This window comes from Heterodontus francisci, chromosome 5 (assembly GCF_036365525.1).
Source record: "Heterodontus francisci isolate sHetFra1 chromosome 5, sHetFra1.hap1, whole genome shotgun sequence".
Lineage (NCBI taxonomy): Eukaryota > Metazoa > Chordata > Chondrichthyes > Heterodontiformes > Heterodontidae > Heterodontus > Heterodontus francisci.
Window position 1 is genome coordinate 194,901,387 of NC_090375.1, and position 20,446 is coordinate 194,921,832.

Below are 20,446 nucleotides of genomic sequence, written 5' to 3' on the forward strand. Positions count from 1 at the left end.
TTGTGATCACTATTCCCAAAGTAGTCCCCGACTGAAACTTCAACCACCTGGCCGGGCTCATTCCCCAACACCAGGTCCAGTATGGCCCCTTCCCGAGTTGGAATATTTACATACTGCTCTAGAAAACGCTCCTGGATACTCCTTACAAATTCTGCTCCATCTGGACCTCTGACACTAAGTGAATCCCAGTCAATGTTGGGAAAATTAAAATCTCCTATCACCACCACCCTGTTGCTCCTACATCTTTCCATAATCTGTTTACATATTTGTACCTCTATCTCACGCTCGCTGTTGGGAGGCCTGTAGTACAGCCCCAACATTGTTACCGCACCCTTCCTATTTCTGAGTTCTGCCCATATTGCCTCACTGCTCGAGTCCTCCATAGTGCCCTCCTTCAGCACAGCTGTGATATCCTCTTTGACCAGTACTGCAACTCCTCCACCCCTTTTACCTCCCTCTCTATCCCGCCGGAAGCATCGATATCCTGGGATATTTAGTTGCCAATCATGCCCTTCCCTCAACCAAGTCCCAGTAATAGCAATATCATCATACTCCCAGGTACTAATCCAGGCCCTAAGTTCATCTGCCTTACCTATTACACTTCTTGCATTAAAACCAATGCACCTCAGGCCACCAGTCCCTTTGCGTTCATCATCTGCTCCCTGTCTACTCTTTCCCTTAGTCACACTGACTTCATTATCTAGTTCCTTACAGGCTTTAGTTACTACCTCCTTACTGTCCACTGACCTCATTTGGTTCCCATCCCCCTGCCACATTAGTTTAAACCCTCCCCAACAGCGTTAGCAAAAGCACCCCCAAGGACATTGGTTCCAGTCCGGCCCAGGTGTAGACCGTCCAATTTGTAATAGTCCCACCTCCCCCAGAACCGGTCCCAATGTCCCAAAAATCTGAACCCCTCCCTCCTGCACCATCTCTCAAGCCACGCATTCATCCTGACTATTCTTTCATTTCTACTCTGACTATCACGTGGCACTGGTAGCAATCCTGAGATTACTACCTCTGAGGTCCTACTTTTTAAACTTGGCTCCACAGGGATCCGTGCTGGGACCACTGTTGTTTGTGATATACATAAATGATTTGGAGGAAAGTATAGGTGGTCTGATTAGCAAGTTTGCAGATGACACTAAGATTGGTGGAGTAGCAGATAGTGAAGGGGACTGTCAGAGGATACAGCAGAATATAGATAGATTGGAGAGTTGGGCAGAGAAATGGCAGATGGAGTTCAATCAGGGCAAATGCGAGGTGATGCATTTTGGAAGATCCAATTCAAGAGTGAGCTATACAGTAAATGGAAAAGTCCTGGGGAAAATTGATGTACAGAGAGATTTGGGTGTTCAGGTCCATTGTTCCCTGAAGGTGGCAACGCAGGTCAATAGAGTGGTCAAGAAGGCATACGGCATGCTTTCCTTCATCGGACGGGGTATTGAGTATAAGAGTTGGCAGGTCATGTTACAGTTGTATAAGACTTTGGTTCGGCCACATTTGGAATACTGCGTGCAGTTCTGGTCGCCACATTACCAAAAGGATGTAGATGCTTTGGAGAGGGTGCAGAGGAGGTTCACCAGGATGTTGCCTGGTATGGAGGGCGCTAGCTATGAAGAGAGGTTGAGTAGATTAGGATTACTTTCATTAGAAAGACGGAGGTTGAGGGGAGACCTGATTGAGGTGTACAAAATCATGAGAGGTATAGACAGGGTGGATAGCAAGAAGCTTTTTCCCCAGAGTGGGGGATTCAATTACTAGGGGTCACGAGTTCAAAGTGAGAGGGGTAAAGTTTAAGGGGGATATGCGTGGAAAGTTATTTACGCAGAGGGTTGTGGGTGCCTGGAACGCGTTGCCAGCGGAGGTGGTAGACGCGGGCACGATAGCGTCTTTTAAGATGTATCTAGACAGATACATGAATGGTCAGGAAGCAAAGAGATACAGACCCTTAGAAAATAGGCGACATGTTTAGATAGAGGATCTGGATCGTCGCAGGCTTGGAGGGCCAAAGGGCCTGTTCCTGTGCTGTAATTGTCTTTGTTCTTTGAAGAAAGGGAAGTTAGACTGTGACAATCTTTTATCCCTCAAAAATTCTAAAGCCAAATTGATTCATTGAAAAATGTTTGCGAGTGGTTGATCTACAGTGGTCATCGCTGGACAAACGAGGAGTTGAAGCTTCAGATGTAGGACATTTTCTTTTATTCCCATCGAACAGCTGCGAGGACTTCACGCAACCTTGGACAGTTCCACATTGGAAGATTCCACTTCGGCAGGAGCATAAATCTGCATGGACTTTATTGTATTTACTTTTTTTTTAAATGTTGTTTATATCTTAGTAACATTTAGGAATTTATTTTTTTCTAATTAAATAGTTAATTTGTTGATCTAAAGACACCTGGTTTGGTTCGCATCATTCAGGGATTAATAGATGGCTCATTTCAGCTGTGGATTTCTTTAACTTGGAAGGTTTAAAGTGATATGTTAGGCAATCTGTGGAGGGACGGGACTGAATTGACAGTGCGTTTCTCCCACCGCAATCAGAATCATACATTTTGACTGGAGGCTTTGTCTTGAGCGGTCAGTCAAACACTATCACCTCCACCACGCACCCCCTCCCCCCCACCCAGTTTGGTGTCATCTGCAAATTTAGAAATTGTTTTTGATTCCAAAGTCCAAATTACTCATGTAAATTGTGAACAGCAGTGGTCCAGAGGAACACCACTTCCCATTTATTACCCTTTATACCTACCCTCAGTTTTCTGTCTTGAGGCCAGCTAGCAATCCCTGATTCTGCATTTTCTGACCTTATTCATTAGTCTGTTGTGGGACACCTTATCAAAGGCCTTTTGAAATTCCAGATAAATTACATCTACTGCATTACAATTGTCTATTCTCTCTGTTACCTCCTCAGAAAATTCAATAAGGTTAGTCAAGCAAGATTTTCCCTATTGAAATCCACACTGACTATTCATGATCATACTTGTCTTTTCTAGATGTTCTTCTATTCTCTCATTTTGTAGGGATTCCATTATTATTCCTAGCACCGATGTTAAGCTGACTGGTCTATGATTCTCTGGGCATGTTCTGTTCCCCTTCTTAAATATAGGAATTAAGTCAGCTATCTGCTAGTCCTCTGGCACTACATCTTTTACTAATGAATTATTAAATATGCGTAGTAATGCCTCAGCTATCTATTCCCAAGATTCTTTTAAAATGCCTGCATACAATCCATCCAGACTAGGAGCTTTATCCTCTTTGGGTTTGATTAGTTTATTCAATACAAACTTTAATATTTTAAATGTACTTATCTCATTACTCATCATTCATTGTCTTGTCTACTTGTTCTATCTCCCTGGTAAATACTGAAGCGAAATAATTATTTAATATTCTGCCATCTCTCCAACATCACCTGTGACATTATCCTGTCTATCCTTCAATGGTCCTATTCCCATCCCAGTCTTTCATTTTTATTGATGTGCCGGGCCCATATTTCATTCTTTTGTTTTTTATTCCTTGATCATATAATTTAGAAATTGTGTTTCTGATTCCAAAGTCCAAATTGTTACTGTAAATTGTGAGTAGCAGTGGTCCCAGCACTGATCCTTGTGCAACACTTCTCATTTCTAACCCTTTACATCTACTCTCTGCTTTCTGTCTTGAAGCTAGCTAGCAATCCGTGATTCCGCATTCTCAGACCTTATTCATTAGTCTATTGCGGGGCACCTTATTTGCCTCCTCTTTGTCTCCCCAATTGTTTTTTTTTTACTTCTCTCCTAATCTCTTCATATTCATATTTTTCCTGCACTCTGTTGAACACGGTTTTAAACGTTCCCCAATGTTGTTCTACATGCTGTGTGCCAATATTCCCGGGTTCTATTCCTGAGGGCAATTTTCCCGAGTTCTATTCTCAGCCCCTCAAAATCAGCTTTTCTCCAATCTATTAACCTGGTTTTCGTCATACTTATGTCCTTCTCTATTATCATCTTAAAGCGTATTATATTATGGTAACTATTACCGAAAATGTTCCCCTACATTTACTTCGCTTATCTGCTCTGGTTCATTCCCTATTATCAGATCAAATAGTAAACCTTCCCTTGTTGGGCTTTTTACATATTGGGTTAGAAAGGAGTCCTGTACACATTGTTGGAACTCCACTTCCATATCCCCTTTACCTAACTCTTCTGTCCAATTCAGGGTAGTTGAAATCGGAAATCGGGATTTTTATTCTATGTTTTTTATTCAATTCCCTAATTTAGTTTAGTTTAGTTTAGAGATACAGCACTGAAACAGGCCCTTCGGCCCACCGAGTCTGTGCCGACCATCAACCACCCATTTATACTAATCCTACACTAATTCCATATTCCTACCACATCCCCACCTGTCCCTATATTCCCCTACCACCTACCTATACTAGGGGCAATTGCTAATGGCCAATTTACCTATCAACCTGCAAGTCTTTGGCATGTGGGAGGAAACCGGAGCACCCGGAGGAAACCCACGCAGACACAGGGAGAACTTGCAAACTCCACACAGGCAGTACCCAGAATTGAACCCGGGTCGCTGGAGCTGTGAGGCTGCGGTGCTAACCACTGCGCCGCCCACTAATGTGGCACGGACGTATTCAATGAATGGCCTGACACTGGGAAGTTCCGAGGAACAAAGGGACCTTGGCGTGTTTGTCCATAGATCTCTGAAGGCAGTCTTCCTCCACTTCCCTTCCACTTTTAGGTGGTCTGCAGATTACATCTATTAGTGTGATTGATCGTTTATCATTTATCTCTATGCATATGGATTGTATTTTTGTCTTGCTGATAGCTGTGTCCCTTGTTCCTACATTTTAGCAGGATTCTCTTTCACTTTATGTTTAACAAGCTTTTTAAATTACTGTTCTATCACTCTATTTATTCCCTAGCTAATGTCAATGAACTGAATGGCCTCATTCTGTGCTGTAATGACTCTACATCCTCCCTTAGTTTATTCTTTCCTATGCTCTCCTCCCCGTTTTGTTTACATTTAGGCTGTTTATGTTTCTTGCAGAGCTCTCCCTGTATCTTACTAGTTTAAAGTCTTTGTCACCTCTGTATTTACACTTTCCGCTAGGACATGGGTCCCATCGTGGTTCAGGTGGAGTCCGTCTCATCAGTACAGCTCCTTCCTGTCCCAGAACTGGTACCAGTGTCCCATTAAAAGCAACCCCTCTTTCCCACACCAGCCCTTTAGCCATGTATTAATTCTCCAGATCTGTATGCTCCTATGCCAGTTTGCATGTAGCTCGGGAAATAATCCAGAGATTATTACCCTTGAGGTCCTGCTCTTCAATTTAGAGCCTAACTCCTGATACTCCTTCAGCGGGGCTTCCTCCCTGTTCCTGCCTAAGTTTCTGTTCTAACATGGACCACAACAACTGTATTTAGCTCCTCCCGTTCTAAGTTCCTCTCTTGGCACTGGGTAGGCAACACACCCTTCGGGGTTCTCGTTCTTGGTTGCATAGGATGCTATCTATCCCCCTAATTATAGAGTCCCCTATTACTACCACATTTCTATTCTGCCTTCCCACCCTTCACGGTGCCTTGGTCTGCAATGTGGCTGTCCTCCCTATAGTCTTTCTTCTTGTCCTCACAAGTAGAGAGTACATCGTACCTGTTGGACACGACCAGTGTCTGTAGGATCGCCTTCTCAACCTCTCCCAAATCCCTGCTACCCAGCTCCCGAACAGTCACACCCTCCCTTTCCTGAACTGTGTTTTCCTCTGGGTTGGAGTATCTCCTACTCACACTCCAGCTCAATGACTCTGAGTCAGAGAGATTCGAAATGGAGACATCTCCTGCACATGTGTTCTTTAGGACAGTCTCGCCATCCACAAACTCCCACATTCTGCAGTCCAGGCATACATCCTGATCCGTCATATCTTCGACTAGCCTTAATTTATTTATTTAATTAATTTAAATCTTTATTCAACAATCATTTGTGGTTATATTAAGCAGTTTGACTAATTAAGCTATAAATTTAATATTGTACTTAAATTTTCCTAGAGGAAAAAAAACCTTAAAACTGACCAATCACCTACCTGCTCACCTAATTAATGCTTCTAGATTTCAGCTCTCAGGTCTCACTGTCCCCTGCTCCCTCTCCTGAACCACTCCTTCTTTTGTGAAATACCAGAACAGCACCTATTCCCTCACTCACCAAATTCCCCAAGTTAAGTACTCACTCGGCTTCATGCTACTTGCTCATCAAGATACGTACGGTTAGTTTCATTTACAGCTGCTGTGCAGCGTGCTGTTGGATTCAGTACATTGATCATCACAGTATCATTTTTAAAAATCCATTCTCAGGATGTGAGCATTGCTGGCAATACCAGTATTTATCGCCCATCCCTAATTGTTCAAGGTGGTGTGGTGAAAGTTCCAGGATTTTCACCCAACAATGATGAGGGAATGGCCGATATAGTTCCAAGTCAGGATAGAATGTGACCTGGAAGCAAACTTGCAGGTGGTGCTGTTCCCATGTGCCTGCTGCCCCTGTTCTCCTAGGTGGTGGAGGTTGCAGGAACAAATTTGTGAAAGGGCTGGCGGGGGTGGGGGGGTGGCGGGGTGGTAGAGAGGAGGTTTCTCTGAAGTGGCCATGTGGATAGTTACCCTGACCGTACCCTGGATTTATTTGTTGGACATCTACAAACTCAGATCAGTAACGATTCTGTCATTGATTTTACTGCTGCAATGAAAGAAATAATCTGGTAAAGATTTTATTTTGTCCAACCTACACAGCAACGCTTACATACGAACATACGAATTAGGAGCAGGAGTAGGCCACTCGGCCCTTCAAGCCTGCTCCGCCATTCAATAAGTTCATGGCTGAACTGATTACTCCACATTTCCACCTACCCCCGATAACCTTCCACCCCCTTTCTTATCAAGAATCTATCTACCTCTGCCTTAAAAATATTCAAAGACTCTGTTTCAACCGCCTTTTGAGGAAGAGAATTCCAAAGACTCACGCCCCTCAGAGAAAAAATTTCTCTTCATCTCTGTCTTAAATGGGCAACCCCTTATTTTTAAACAACGACCCCTAATTCTAGATTCTCCCACAAGGGGAAACATCCTTTCCACATCCACCCTGTCAAGACCCCTCAGGATCTTATATGTTTCAAACGTCGCCTCTGACCTTTCTAAATTCCAGTGGATACAAGCCTAGCCTGTCCAAACTTTCTTCATAAGACAGCCCGCCCATTCCAGGTATTAGTCTAGTAAACCTTCTCTGTACTGCCTCCAATGCATTTACATCACGGAATCACAGAATAATACAGTGCAGAAGAGGCCCTTCGGCCCATCGAGTCTGCACCGATGCATTGAAACACCTAATCCCATTTGCCAGCACTTGGCCCATAGCCTTGAATGTTATGACGTGCCAAGTGCTCATCCAGGTACTTTTTAAAGGATGTGAGGCAACCTGCCTCTACCACCCTCCCAGGCAGGGCATTCCAGACTGTCACCACCCTCTGGGTAAAAAAATTCTTCCTCAAATCCCCCTTAAACCTTCCACCCCTCACCTTAAACTTGTGACCCCTCGTAACTGACCCTTCAACTAAGGTAAACAGCTGCTCCCTATCCACCCTGTCCATGCCCCTCATAATTTTGTACACCTCGATCAGGTCACCCCTCAGTCTTCTCTGCTCCAGTGAAAACAACCCAAGCCTATCCAACCTCTCTTCATAGCTTAAATGTTCCATCCCAGGCAACATCCTGGTGAATCGCCTCTGCACCCTCTCCAATGCAATCACATCCTTCCCATAATGTGGCGACCAGAATTGCACACAGTACTCCAGCTGTGGCCTTACCAAAGTCTGTACAACTCCAACATGACCTCCCTGCTTTTGTAATCTATGCCTCGATTGATAAAGGCAAGTGTCCCATATGCCTTTTTCACCACTCTATTAACCTGCCCTTCTGCCTTCAGAGATCTATGGACAAACACGCCAAGGTCCCTTTGTTCCTCGGAACTTCCCAGTGTCAGGTCATTCATTGAATACTTCAGTGTCACATTAATCTTTCCAAAGCGTATCACCTCACTCTTTTCAGCGTTAAATTCCATCTGCCACTTTTCTGCCCATTTGACCATCCCGTCTATATCTTCCTGTAACCTAAGACACTCCGCCTCACTGTTAACCACTCGGCCAATCTTTGTGTCATCCGTGAACTTAAGGATCTTACCCCCCACATAGTCATCTATGTCGTTTATATAAATAACAAACAATAGGGGACCCACTGGACATTGGCTTCCAGTCACTAAAACAGCCGTCTGTCATCACTCTCTATCTCCTACAGCTAAGCCAATTTTAAATCCACCTTATCAAGTTACCCTGTATCCCATATGCATTTGCTTTCTTGACAAGTCTCCCATGTGGGACCTTGGCAAAGGCTTTGCTGAAATCCATGTAAACTACATCAACTGCACTACCCTCATCTACACACCTGGTCACATGCTCAAAAAATTCAATCAAATTTGTTAGGCATGACCTCCCTCTGACAAAGTCATGCTGACTATTCCTAATCAAACTCTGCCTCTCCAAGTGGTGATAGATTCTCTCCTTCAGAATTTTCTCCAATAGTTTCCCTAGCACGGACGTGAGACTCACTGGTCTGTTGTTCCCTGGCTTATCTCTACAACCTTTCTTAAATAGTGGGACCACATTAGCTGTTCTCCAGTCCTCTGGCACCTCCCCCGTGGCCAGAGAGGAATCTAGAATTAGAGTCAGAGCCCCTGCAATCTCCACCCTCACCTCCCACAGCATTCTGGGACACAAATCATCTGGACCTGGAGATTTGTCCACTTTTAAGCCTTCCAAAACCTCCAATACCTGTCACTCACTATGACAATTTGCTCAAGAACCTCACAGTTTCTCTCTCTAAGTTCCATATCTACACCCTCTTTCTCTTGGGTGAAGACAGATGTGAAGTATTCGTTCAACACTCTACCAATGTCCTCTGGCTCCACCCACAAATTTCCCCCTTGGTCCCTAATGGGTCCCTCTTCCCATTGATATACTTATAGAATATCTTGTGATTTTCCCTACTTTTACCAGCCAGAGCTTTCTCATATCCCCTCTTTGCTCTCCTAATTGCTTTCTTAAGCTCCATCCTACACTTTCTGTACTCCACTAATGCTTCTATTGATTTGCTCTTCTTGTATTTGCTAAAAGCCTCTCTTTTCCTTCTCATCGTACCCAGAATGTTTCTGGTCATCCATGGTTCTCTGGGCTTGTTGTTCCTACCTATTACCCTAGCAGGAACATGTTGGGCCTGTACCCTCCCCATTTCCTTTTTGAATGCTCCCCACTGCTCTTCTGTAGATTTCCCGACAAGTAACTCTTTCTAGTCTACCTTGGCCAGATCCTGCCTTATTTTACTAAAATTCGCTCTCCCCCAATCCAAAACCTTTTTTTGCAACTTGTCTATTTCTTTCTCCATAACAAGCTTAAATTGTACCATGTTATGGTCGCCATCACCAAAATGCTCCCCCACCAATACATCAACCACCTGTCCGGCTTCATTCCCCAGAATTAGGTCCAGCACTGCACCCTTCCTTGTTGGATCCTCTACATATTGAGCTAAAAAAGTTCTCCTGTATACATTTTAAGAACTCTATTCCATCTAAACCCTCAACACGATGACTATCCCAATTAATGTTGGGAAAGTTGAAATCACCTAATATAATTACCGTATTATTTTTACACACGTCTGCAAATTGCACACATATTTGCTCCTCAATTTCCCGCTGACTATCTGGGGGTCTATAATAAACACCCAGCAACTAACTAATAAGTAGAGTAACTAAACCAGAGGGAGGAGATTACTGTATTTAGTTAGCATTTAATATTTATAGTAGGAATCTAGCACTAGGGACCATATAGTTAATTATAACAATTTAGTAAGGATTTAATGAGTATTTATTTATTTTAAATTAATTTATTAATTAGTGCTAGAAATGTCAGTTAGAGGGGTGAAGTGCTTCACCTGTGAGATGTGGGAGGTCCGTGATGCTTCCAGCGTTCCGGACGACTACGTCTGCAGGAAGTGTACCCAGTTGCAACTCCTCACAGACCGCATGGATCGGTTGGAGTGGCAACTGGATGCACTTAGGAGCATGCAGGTGGCAGAAAGTGTCATAGACAGGAGTTTTAGAGAAGTGGTTACACCCAAGGTGCAGGCAGATAGATGCGTGACCGCTAGAAGGGGCAGGCAGTCAGTGCAGGAATCCCCTGTGGCTATCCCCCTGTCTAACAAGTATACCGTTTTGGATACTGTTGGGGGGAATGGCCTATCAGGGGAAAACAGCAGCAGCCAGAGCAGTGGCACCATGGCTGGCACTGTTGTTCAGCTGGGAGGGACAAAGCGCAGAAGAGCAATAGTTATAGGGGACTCTATAGTCAGGGACACAGATAGGTGCTTCTGTGGACGTGAAAAAGACTCCAGGATGGTATGGTGCCAGGGTCAAGGATGTCTCTGAACGGACAGGGGGCATTCTGAAGGGGGAGGGTGAACAGCCAGAGGTTGTGGTACACATCGGTACCAATGACATAGGCAGGAAGAGTGACGAGGTCCTACAGGGGGAGTTTAGGGAGTTAGGTAGAAAGTTAAAAGACAGGACCTCTAGGGTTGTAATCTCGGGATTACTCCCTGTGCCACGTGCCAGTGAGGCTAGAAACCGGAGGACAGTGCAGCTAAACACGTGGCTGAACAGCTGGTGTAGAAGGAAGGGTTTCAGATATCTGGACCATTGGGATCTCTTCAGGGACAGATGGGACCTGTAGAAGGAGGACGGGTTGCATCTAAACTGGAGGGGCACAAATATCCTGGCTGCAAGGTTTGCTAGCGTCACTTGGGAGGGTTTAAACTAGTGTGGCAGCGGGGGTGGGAACCAGAGCAGTAGGACAGCAAGTGAAATAAATGAGGGGGATCTAGTAAATAAGGCCAGTAAGACTGAGAGGAAGAGCAGGCAGGGAGATGTTGCGGAGCACAGCGGGACTGGTGGTCTGAAGTGCATTTGTTTCAATGCGAGAAGTATAACAGGTAAGGCAGATGAACTTAGAGCTTGGATTAGTACTTGGAACTATGATGTTGTTGCTATTACAGAGACTTGGTTGAGGGAAGGACAGGATTGGCAGCTAAATATTCCAGGATTTAGAAGCTTCAGGCGGGATAGAGGGGGATGTAAAAGGGGTGGGGGTGTTGCATTACTTGTTAAGGAGAATATCACAGCTGTACTGCGGGAGGACACCTCAGAGGGGTCGTGCAGCGAGGCAATATGGGTGGAGCTCAGGAATAGGAAGGGTGCAGTCACGATGTTGGGGGTTTACTACAGGCCTTCCAACAGCCAGCGGGAGGTAGAGGAGCAGATATGTAGACAGATTTTGGAAAGATGTAAAGGTAACAGGGTTGTAGTGGTGGGTGATTTTAACTTCCCCAATATTGACTGGGACTCACTTAGTGCTAGGGGCTTGGATGGGGCAGAATTTGTAAGGAGCATCCAGGAGGGCTTCTTGAAACAATATGTAGATAGTCCAACTAGGGATGGGGCTGTACTGGACCTGGTATTGGGGAATGAGCCCGGCCAGGTGGTCGAAGTTTCAGTGGGGGAGCATTTCGGGAACAGTGACCATAATTCCATAAATTTTAAGGTACTTGTGGATAAGGATAAGAGTAGTCCTCGGGTGAAGGTGCTAAATTGGGGGAAGGCAAATTATAACAATATTAGGCAGGAACTGAAGAATTTAGATTGGGGGCGGCTGTTTGAGGGTAAGTCAACATCTGACATCTTTAAAACGTCAGTTGATTAGAATCCAGGACCAGCATGTTCCTGTGAGGAAGAAGGATAAATTTGGCAAGTTTCGGGAACCTTGGATATCGCGGGATATTGTGAGCCTAGTCAAAAAGAGAAAGGAAGCATTCGTAAAGGCTGGAAGGCTAGGAACGGACGAATCCCTTGAGGAATATAAAGACAGTAGGAAGGAACTTAAGCAAGGAGTCAGGAGGGCTAAAAGGGGTCATGAAAAGTCAATGGCAAACAGGATTAAGGAAAATCCCAATGCTTTTTATACGTATATAAAGAGCAAGAGGGTAACCAGGGAAAGGGTTGGCCCACTCAAGGACAGAGAAGGGAATCTATGTGTGGAGCCAGAGGAAATGGGCGAGGTACTAAATGAGTACTTTGCATCAGTATTTACCAAAGAGAAGGACTTGGTGGATGATGAGCCTAGGGAAGGGAGTGTAGATAGTCTCAGTCATCTCATTATCAAAAAAGAGGTGTTGGGTGTCTTGCAAAACATTAAGGTAGATAAGTCCCCAGGGCCTGATGGGATCTACCCCAGAATACTGAGGGAGGCAAGGGAAGAAATTGCTGGGGCCTTGACAGAAATCTTTGCATCCTCATTGGCTACAGGTGAGGTCCCAGAGGACTGGAGAATAGCCAATGTTGTTCCTTTGTTTAAGAAGGGTAGCAAGGATAATCCAGGAAATTATAGGCCGGTGAGCCTTACGTCAGTGGTAGGGAAATTATTCGAGAGGATTCTTCGGGACAGGATTTATTCCCATTTGGAAACAAACAAACTTATTAGCGAGAGGCAGCATGGTTTTGTGAAGGGGAGGTCATGTCTCACTAATTTGATTAAGTTTTTTGAGGAAGTGACAAAGATGATTGATGAAGGAAGGGCAGTGGATGTTATCTATATGGACTTCAGTAAAGCCTTTGACAAGGTCCCTCATGGCAGACTGGTACAAAGGGTGAAGTCACACGGGATCAGAGGTGAGCTGGCAAGATGGATACAGAACTGGCTCAGTCATAGAAGACAGAGGGTAGCAGTGGAAGGGTGCTTTTCTGAATGGAGGGATGTGACTAGTGGTGTTCCGCAGGATCAGTGCTGGGACCTTTGCTGTATGTAGTATATATAAATGATTTGGAGGAAAATGTAGCTGGTCTGATTAGTAAGTTTGCGGACGACACAAAGGTTGGTGGATTAGCGGATAGTGTTGAGGATTGTCAGAGGATACAGCAGGATATAGATCGGTTGGAGACTTGGGCGGAGAAATGGCAGATGGAGTTTAATCCGGACAAATGTGAGGTAATGCATTTTGGAAGGTCTAATGCAGGTGGGAAGTATACAGTAAATGGCAGAACCCTTAGGAGTATTGACAGGCAGAGAGATCTGGACGTACAGGTCCACAGGTCACTGAAAGTGGCAACGCAGGTGGATAAGGTAGTGAAGAAGGCATACGGCATGCTTGCCTTCATCGGTCGGGGCATAGAGTATAAAAATTGGCAAGTCATGCTGCAGCTGTACAGAACTTTAGTTAGGCCACACTTAGAATATTGCGTGCAATTCTGGTCGCCACACTACCAGAAGGACATGGAGGCTTTGCAGAGGGTACAGAAGAGGTTTACCAGGATGTTGCCTGGTCTGGAGGGCATTAGCTATGAGGAGAGGTTGGATAAACTCGGATTGTTTTCACTGGAACGACGGAGGTGGAGGGGCGACATAATAGAGGTTTACAAAGTTATGAGCGGCATGGACAGAGTGGATAGTCAGAAGCTTTTTCCCAGGGTGGAAGAGTCAGTTACTAGGGGACATAGGTTTAAGGTGAGAGGGGCAAAGTTTAGAGGGGATACGATAGCGACGTTTAAGAGGCATCTTGACAAATACATGAATAGGATGGGAATAGAGGGATACGGTCCCCGGAAGTGCAGAAGATTTTAGTTTAGGCAGGCATCAAGGTCGGCGCAGGCTTGGAGGGCCAAATGGCCTGTTCCTATGCTGTACTGTTCTTTGTTCAATGTGGCTGTCCCTTTTTTATTCCTAAACTCTACCCATAAAGCTTCATTGATGCCCCCTCCAAGATATCATCGCTCCTTACTGCAGTAACTGACTCCTTAACTAATATTGCAACGCCCCCTCCTCTTTTACCCCCTCCTCTGTCTCACCTGAAGATTCTACATCCCGGGATATTGAGCTGCCAATCCTGCCCCTCCCTCAACCATGTCTCCGTGATGGCTCCTATATCACAATTCCATGTGCTAATCATTGCCCTTAACTCATCCGTTTTACCTGCAATACACCTGGCATTGAAGTAGAGGCCTTCCAGCCTGCTCTTACTCCCTTGAAATTTACTTCCACTGTATTCCCTCTGACTTGTTTGCTTTCCTGTGTTTAGCTGTGTCCCTATTCTGCTGGGAGTCTGCATCCCCTCCCCCTGACAAATTAGTTTAAACTCCTCCCAACAGCACTAGCAAACCCCCCAGCCAGGACGTTAGTCCCCCTCTGGTTCAGATGTAGACCGTCCCGCTTGTACAGGTTCCACCTTCCCCAGAAATGGTCCCAGTGGTCCAGGAATCTAAAACCCTCCCTCCTGCACCAACTCTTCAGCCACGCATTCATCTGTGCTATTCTCCTATTTCTATACTCACTAGCACGGGGAGTAATCCAGAGATTACAACCCGAGAGGTCCTGCTTTTTAGTCTACTGCCCAACTCCCTGAATTCTTGATGCAAGACCTCATCCCTCTTTCTACCTATGTCATTGGTACCAGCATGTACCTTACATCCTTGCTTAATAAGACCAGTACTGTACACAGTACGCCAGATGTGGTCACCAATGCCCTGTATAGCTGAAGCATAACCTCCCTACTTTTGCATTCAATTCCCCTTGCGTTAATGATAACATTCTATTAGCTTTCCTAGTCACACGCTGTACCTGCACACTAACCTTTTGCGATTCATGCACTAGGACACCCAGATCCCTCTGCATCTCAGAGCTCTGCAATCTCTCACCATTTAGATAATATGCTTCTTTGTTATTCTTCCTGTCAAAAGTGGACAATTTCACACTTTCCCACATTATACTCCATTTGCCAGGTCTTTGCCCACTCACTAACCTATCTATATCCCTTTGTAGCCTCCTTTTCACAAGTTACTTTCCTATCTATCGATGTGTCATCAGCAAATTTAGCAACCATACCTTCGGTCCCTTCATCTAAGTCATTTATATAATGGTAAAAGGTTGAAGCCCCAGCACAGATCCCTGTGGCACACCGCTCGTTACATCTTGCCAACCAGAAAATGACCCATTTATGCCTATTCTGTCCCGTTAGCTAACCAACCTTCTATCCATGCCAACATGTTATCCCCCTACACCATGAGCTTTGATTTTCTGCAACAACCTTTGATGTGGCATCTTATCAAATGCCTTCTGGAAATCTAAGTACAATACATTCACTGGTTCCCCTTCGTCCACAGCACATGTAACTCCCTCAAAAGAACTCCAATAAATTGGTTGAACATGATTTCCCTTTCACAAAATCATGTTGACTCTGCCTGATTACCTTGAATTTTCTTAAATGTCCTGCTATAACATCTTTAATAATTACTTCTAACATTTTCCCTAAGACAGATGTTAAGCTAACTGGCCTGTAGTTTCCTGCTTTCTGTCTCCCTCCCTTTTTGAACAAAGGAGTTACATTCGCTATTTTCCAATCTAATGGAACCTTCCCCGAATCTAGGGAATTTTGGAAAATTAAAACTAACGCATCAACTATTTTACTAGCCACTTCTTTTAACACCCTAGGATGAAGTCCATCAGGACCCGGGGACTTGTCAGCCCGCAGCTTAGTAAATGTGTGGGATTTACTGCGTGTGGCTACAACAACTTGCAATTAGATAGCGCCTTTAATAGAGTATTTCCCAAGATGCTTCACAGGAGTGTTAACAGACAAAATTTGAAACCGAGCCACATAAGGAGATATTAGAGCACGTTACCAAAAGCTTGGTCAAAGGTAAGTTTTAAGGAAGGTCTTAAAGGAGGAGAGAGAGGTAGACAGGCAGAGAGGTTTAAGGAGGGAATTCTAGAGCTTAGGGCCCAGACAGCTAAAGGCACGGCCGCCAATGGTAGAGCGATTAAACATGGGGATACTGAAGAGGCCAGAATTAGAGTGCAGAGATCTCGGAGGGCTGTGGGGCTGGAGGAGATTATAGAGATAGAGAGGTGGTGAGACCATGAAGTTATTTGAAAACAAGGATGAGAATGTTAAAATCAAGGCATTGCCAGATTGGGAGCCAATGCAGACCAGTGAACACAGGGATGATGGGTGAAAAGAACCTGTGAGTTAGGATCTGAGCAGCAATTTTGGAGGAGCCCAAGTTTACGAAAGGTGGAAGATGGGAGGCTGACCAGAAGAGTATTGGAATAGTCGAGTTTGGATATAACAAAAGCATGGATGAGGGTTTTTAGCAGATGAGCTGAGCCAGGGGCAGAAACAGAAAGAGGTGGAAGTAGATGGTCTAAGTGATTGAGACCTCGTGGGGCCAGAAGCTCAGCTCAAGGTCAAATAGGACGCCAAGATTGCAAACAATCTGGTTCAGCCTCAAGTCTTGCAAGTATCATCAATCAGAACCTGTTTTAAGAGATGCCCGGAAGTCAGTCATGGAGTAGATGGAATCACTTTTAAAGCTCAATTCTCTGAGCCAAAATGGAAATCAATACCTTACTTAATGTTATATAGAGACTCATTTAAATCTCAACAAATCATACACATTGTTTTTCTTGTATATCTAGGCTCCTTTCAGCACCAGTACCTGATATCAGTTATCTTCAGTCGCTGACACAGTTCCGTTTTTAAGCGAGCAAGCTCATCCCGCAGTGGAATACTGACAGTCAACTTCTCTGAGGCAGCAGCTCTGTTTTTATGCAACCACAACCTGCAAAATGAATATTTGTCAGCATTACTCTTCCAATAATGTCTCTGGTCTCCTCAAAACTGTTCCTGAAATAAAACTCTAACCCAGCAAAATTTAGGACTGTTCATTGCTCCTGCAACATAGATATTAACAGGAAAAGACAGGCTAGCTAAAGATAAACTATTTCCACTGGTTTGAGATTCTAAAACTAGGGGGCATAGTCTAAAAATTAGGACCAGACTGTTCAGGAGAGATGTTAGGAAACACTTCTTCACGCAAAGGGTGGTAGAGGTTTGGAACTCTCTCCCACAAACAGCAGGTGAAGCTAGAACAGTTGTTAATTTTAAATCTGAGATAGATTTTTGTTAGGAAAGATATTAAGGGATATGGGCCAAAGGCAGGTGTATGGAGTTAGGCCGATCAGCCATGATCTCATTGAATGGCGGGACAGACTTGAGGGGCTGAATGGCCTACTCCTGTTCCTATCTTCCTATGTTCCTATGAGAGGGGACTAACTAACCAGCACCACCAACCTTGTACAAATCACATATTTCACAGTATTGCCATGAGCAAATATATTCAGTACAATGATCACTTGTCACTGCCTTTATTTACAAAATATATAAATGCACAAAAGTTTGTCCAATTTGCTTTTCTGCTTAACAAAGTTGACAGAATGGCCTAAATTGGACAAGTATTAAGTAATGTTGTGAGAATTTCATGTCTGAACGGGTGGTGGAAACAGACTCAACAGTAACTTTCAAAAGAGAATTGGATAAATACTAAAAAATGAAAAATTTACAGGGTTATGGGGAAAGAGCAGGGGGAGTAGGACAAATTGGATAGCTCTTTCAAAGAGTCAGTACAGACAGGATGGGCTGAACGGCCTCCTTCTGTGTTGTATGATTTAAAAAAAAGCACTTTTTTAACCCTAATCCATTAGTTTTCAAGAACGGAGTAGTTAATTGGTCGCCTTTCACGACTTTGGGATGTCACTAAACGCTTTACAGCCACTTTTGAAGTGTGATGTACTGTTGTAATGTTGGAAACCTGGCAACCAATTTGCACACAGCAATCTCTCACAAACAACAATATGACAATGATCAGATAATCTGTTTTCGTGCTGTTATTGAGGAAAAATTATTGGCCAGGTCACCAGGGAGAACTATCCTGCTCTTCTTCAAAATAGTGTCATGGGATCTTTTATGTCCACCTGAGGCAGCAGATGGGGCCTTGGTTTAACGTCTCATCTGGAAGTTGGCACCTCTGACAATGCTTTTTGTGATTGGAGGCCAGTTTCCAGTGGGGATCCGCAGGGCTCAGTAGTGGGCCCCTTGCTTTTTGTAGTGTAGAATCATGGAATCATAGAACAGTTACAGCACAGAAGGAGGTCATTCGGCCCGTTGTGTCTGTGCTGACTCTCTGGAACAGCATCTCAGCTAGTCATACTGTCCTGCCTTTTCCCCATAACCCTGCAAATTGTTTCTCTTTAGATAATTACCCGGTTCTCTTTTGAAGGCCTCAATTGAATCCACCTCCATCACACTCTCAGGCAGAGCATTCCAGATCCTAATCACTTGCTGCATAAAAAACTTTTTCCTCATGGTGCCATTGTTTCTTTTGCCAGTCACCTTAAATTGGTGTCCTTTGGTTCTCGACCCTTCCACCAATAGGAACTGTTTCTCCCTATCTACTCTATCCAGCCACCTCATGATTTTGAGTACATCCATCAAATCTCCCCTTAACCTTCTCATCTCCAAGGAGAGCAGCCCAGCTTCTCCAATCTATCCATGTAACTGAAGTTCTTCATCCCTGGAACCATTCCTGTGAATCTTTTCTGCACCCTTTAAAATGCCTTTACATCCTTCCGAAAGTGTGGTGCTCAGAATTGTACACAATACTCCAGTTGAGGTCAAACCAGCGTTTTATACAATACTCCAGTTGAGCTCAAACCAGCGTCTTATACAATACTCCAGTTGAGGTCAAACCAGCGTTTTATACAATACTCCAGTTGAGGTCAAACCAGCGTCTTATACAATACTCCAGTTGAGGTCAAACCAGCGTTTTATACAATACTCCAGTTGAGGTCAAACTAGCGTTTTATACAATACTCCAGTTGAGGTCAAACTAGCGTTTTATACAATACTCCAGTTGAGGTCAAACCAGCGTTTTATACAATACTCCAGTTGAGGTCAAACTAGCGTTTTATACAATACTCCAGTTGAGGTCAAACTAGCGTTTTATACAATACTCCAGTTGAGGTCAAACTAGCGTTTTATACAATACTCCAGTTGAGGTCAAACTAGCGTTTTATACAATACTCCAGTTGAGGTCAAACCAGCGTTTTATACAATACTCCAGTTGAGGTCAAACTAGCGTTTTATACAATACTCCAGTTGAGGTCAAACTAGCGTTTTATACAATACTCCAGTTGAGGTCAAACTAGCGTTTTATACAATACTCCAGTTGAGGTCAAACTAGCGTTTTATACAATACTCCAGTTGAGGTCAAACTAGCGTTTTATACAATACTCCAGTTGAGGTCAAACTAGCGTTTTATACAATACTCCAGTTGAGGTCAAACTAGCGTTTTATACAATACTCCAGTTGAGGTCAAACCAGCGTTTTATACAATACTCCAGTTGAGGTCAAACCAGTGGTCCTAACACTGACCCGTGGGGAGCCCCACTTTACACCTTCCTTCAGTCTGAAAAACAATTGTCCACCACTACTCTCAATGTCCCGTTACTTCTTATCCATGCTGCTACTGTCCCTTTTTATTCCATGGGCTCTAACTTTGCTAAAAAGCTTGTTATGTGGCACTTTATCAAATGCCTTTTGGAAGTCCATGTAAACCACATCAAATGTATTACCCTTATTAACCTCATCAAAAAAAAACTCAAACAAGTTTGTTAAACAAAATTTGCTCTTAAGAAATCCATACTGGCTTTCCTTAACTAATCTACATTTGTCCAAGTGACTGTTAATTTTGTGCCAAATTATCATTTCTAAAGGCTTTCCCTCACCAAGGTTAAACTGACTGGTGTGTAGTGTTGCACTTATCCTTGTATCCTTTTTTGAACACCACCTCTATATCTAAAGAAGGGTGGAAGATTTTGACCAGTACCTCCACAATTTCCACCCTTATTTCTCTCAATATCTTTCAATGCATCTCAACTGGTCCTGGTGACTTTTCAACTTTAAGTACAGCCAACCTTTCTAATACCTCCCCTTTATTAATTTTTAGCCCATCCAGTGTCCCAACTACCTCCTCTTTCACTATGACTTCAGCAGCAGCATCTTCCTTGGTAAAGACAGATGCAAAGTACTCATTTAGTACCTCAGACATGCCCTCTGCCTCCATCTGTAAATTCCCCTCTCAGTCCCGAATTGGCCCTACTCCTCCTTTTATCACCCTTTTACTATTTATATGCCTATAGAAGACTTTGGGTTCTCTTTTATGTTAGCTGCCAGTCTCTTAGATTAGAGATACAGCACTGAAACAGGCCCTTCGGCCCACCGAGTCTGTGCTGACCATCAACCACCCATTTATACTAATCCTACATTAATCCCATATTCCTACCAAACATCCCCACCTGTCCCTATATTTCCCTACCACCTACCTATACTAGTGACAATTTATAATGGCCAATTTACCTACCAACCTGCAAGTCTTTTGGCTTGTGGGAGGAAACCGGAGTACCCGGAGAAAACCCACGCAG

General features: G+C 44.0%; 1 protein-coding gene across 1 annotated transcript in view; it reads right to left on the bottom strand.

The window, feature by feature from the left end:
- The window catches only part of tcaim (T cell activation inhibitor, mitochondrial), a 54,757-nt gene that overhangs the window by 17,228 nt on the left and 17,083 nt on the right, over nt 1–20,446 (bottom strand). Inside the window, 1 exon segment of the mRNA XM_068032580.1 lies at nt 16,624–16,746. Within this exon segment, the coding sequence (XP_067888681.1) occupies nt 16,624–16,746 (123 nt within the window).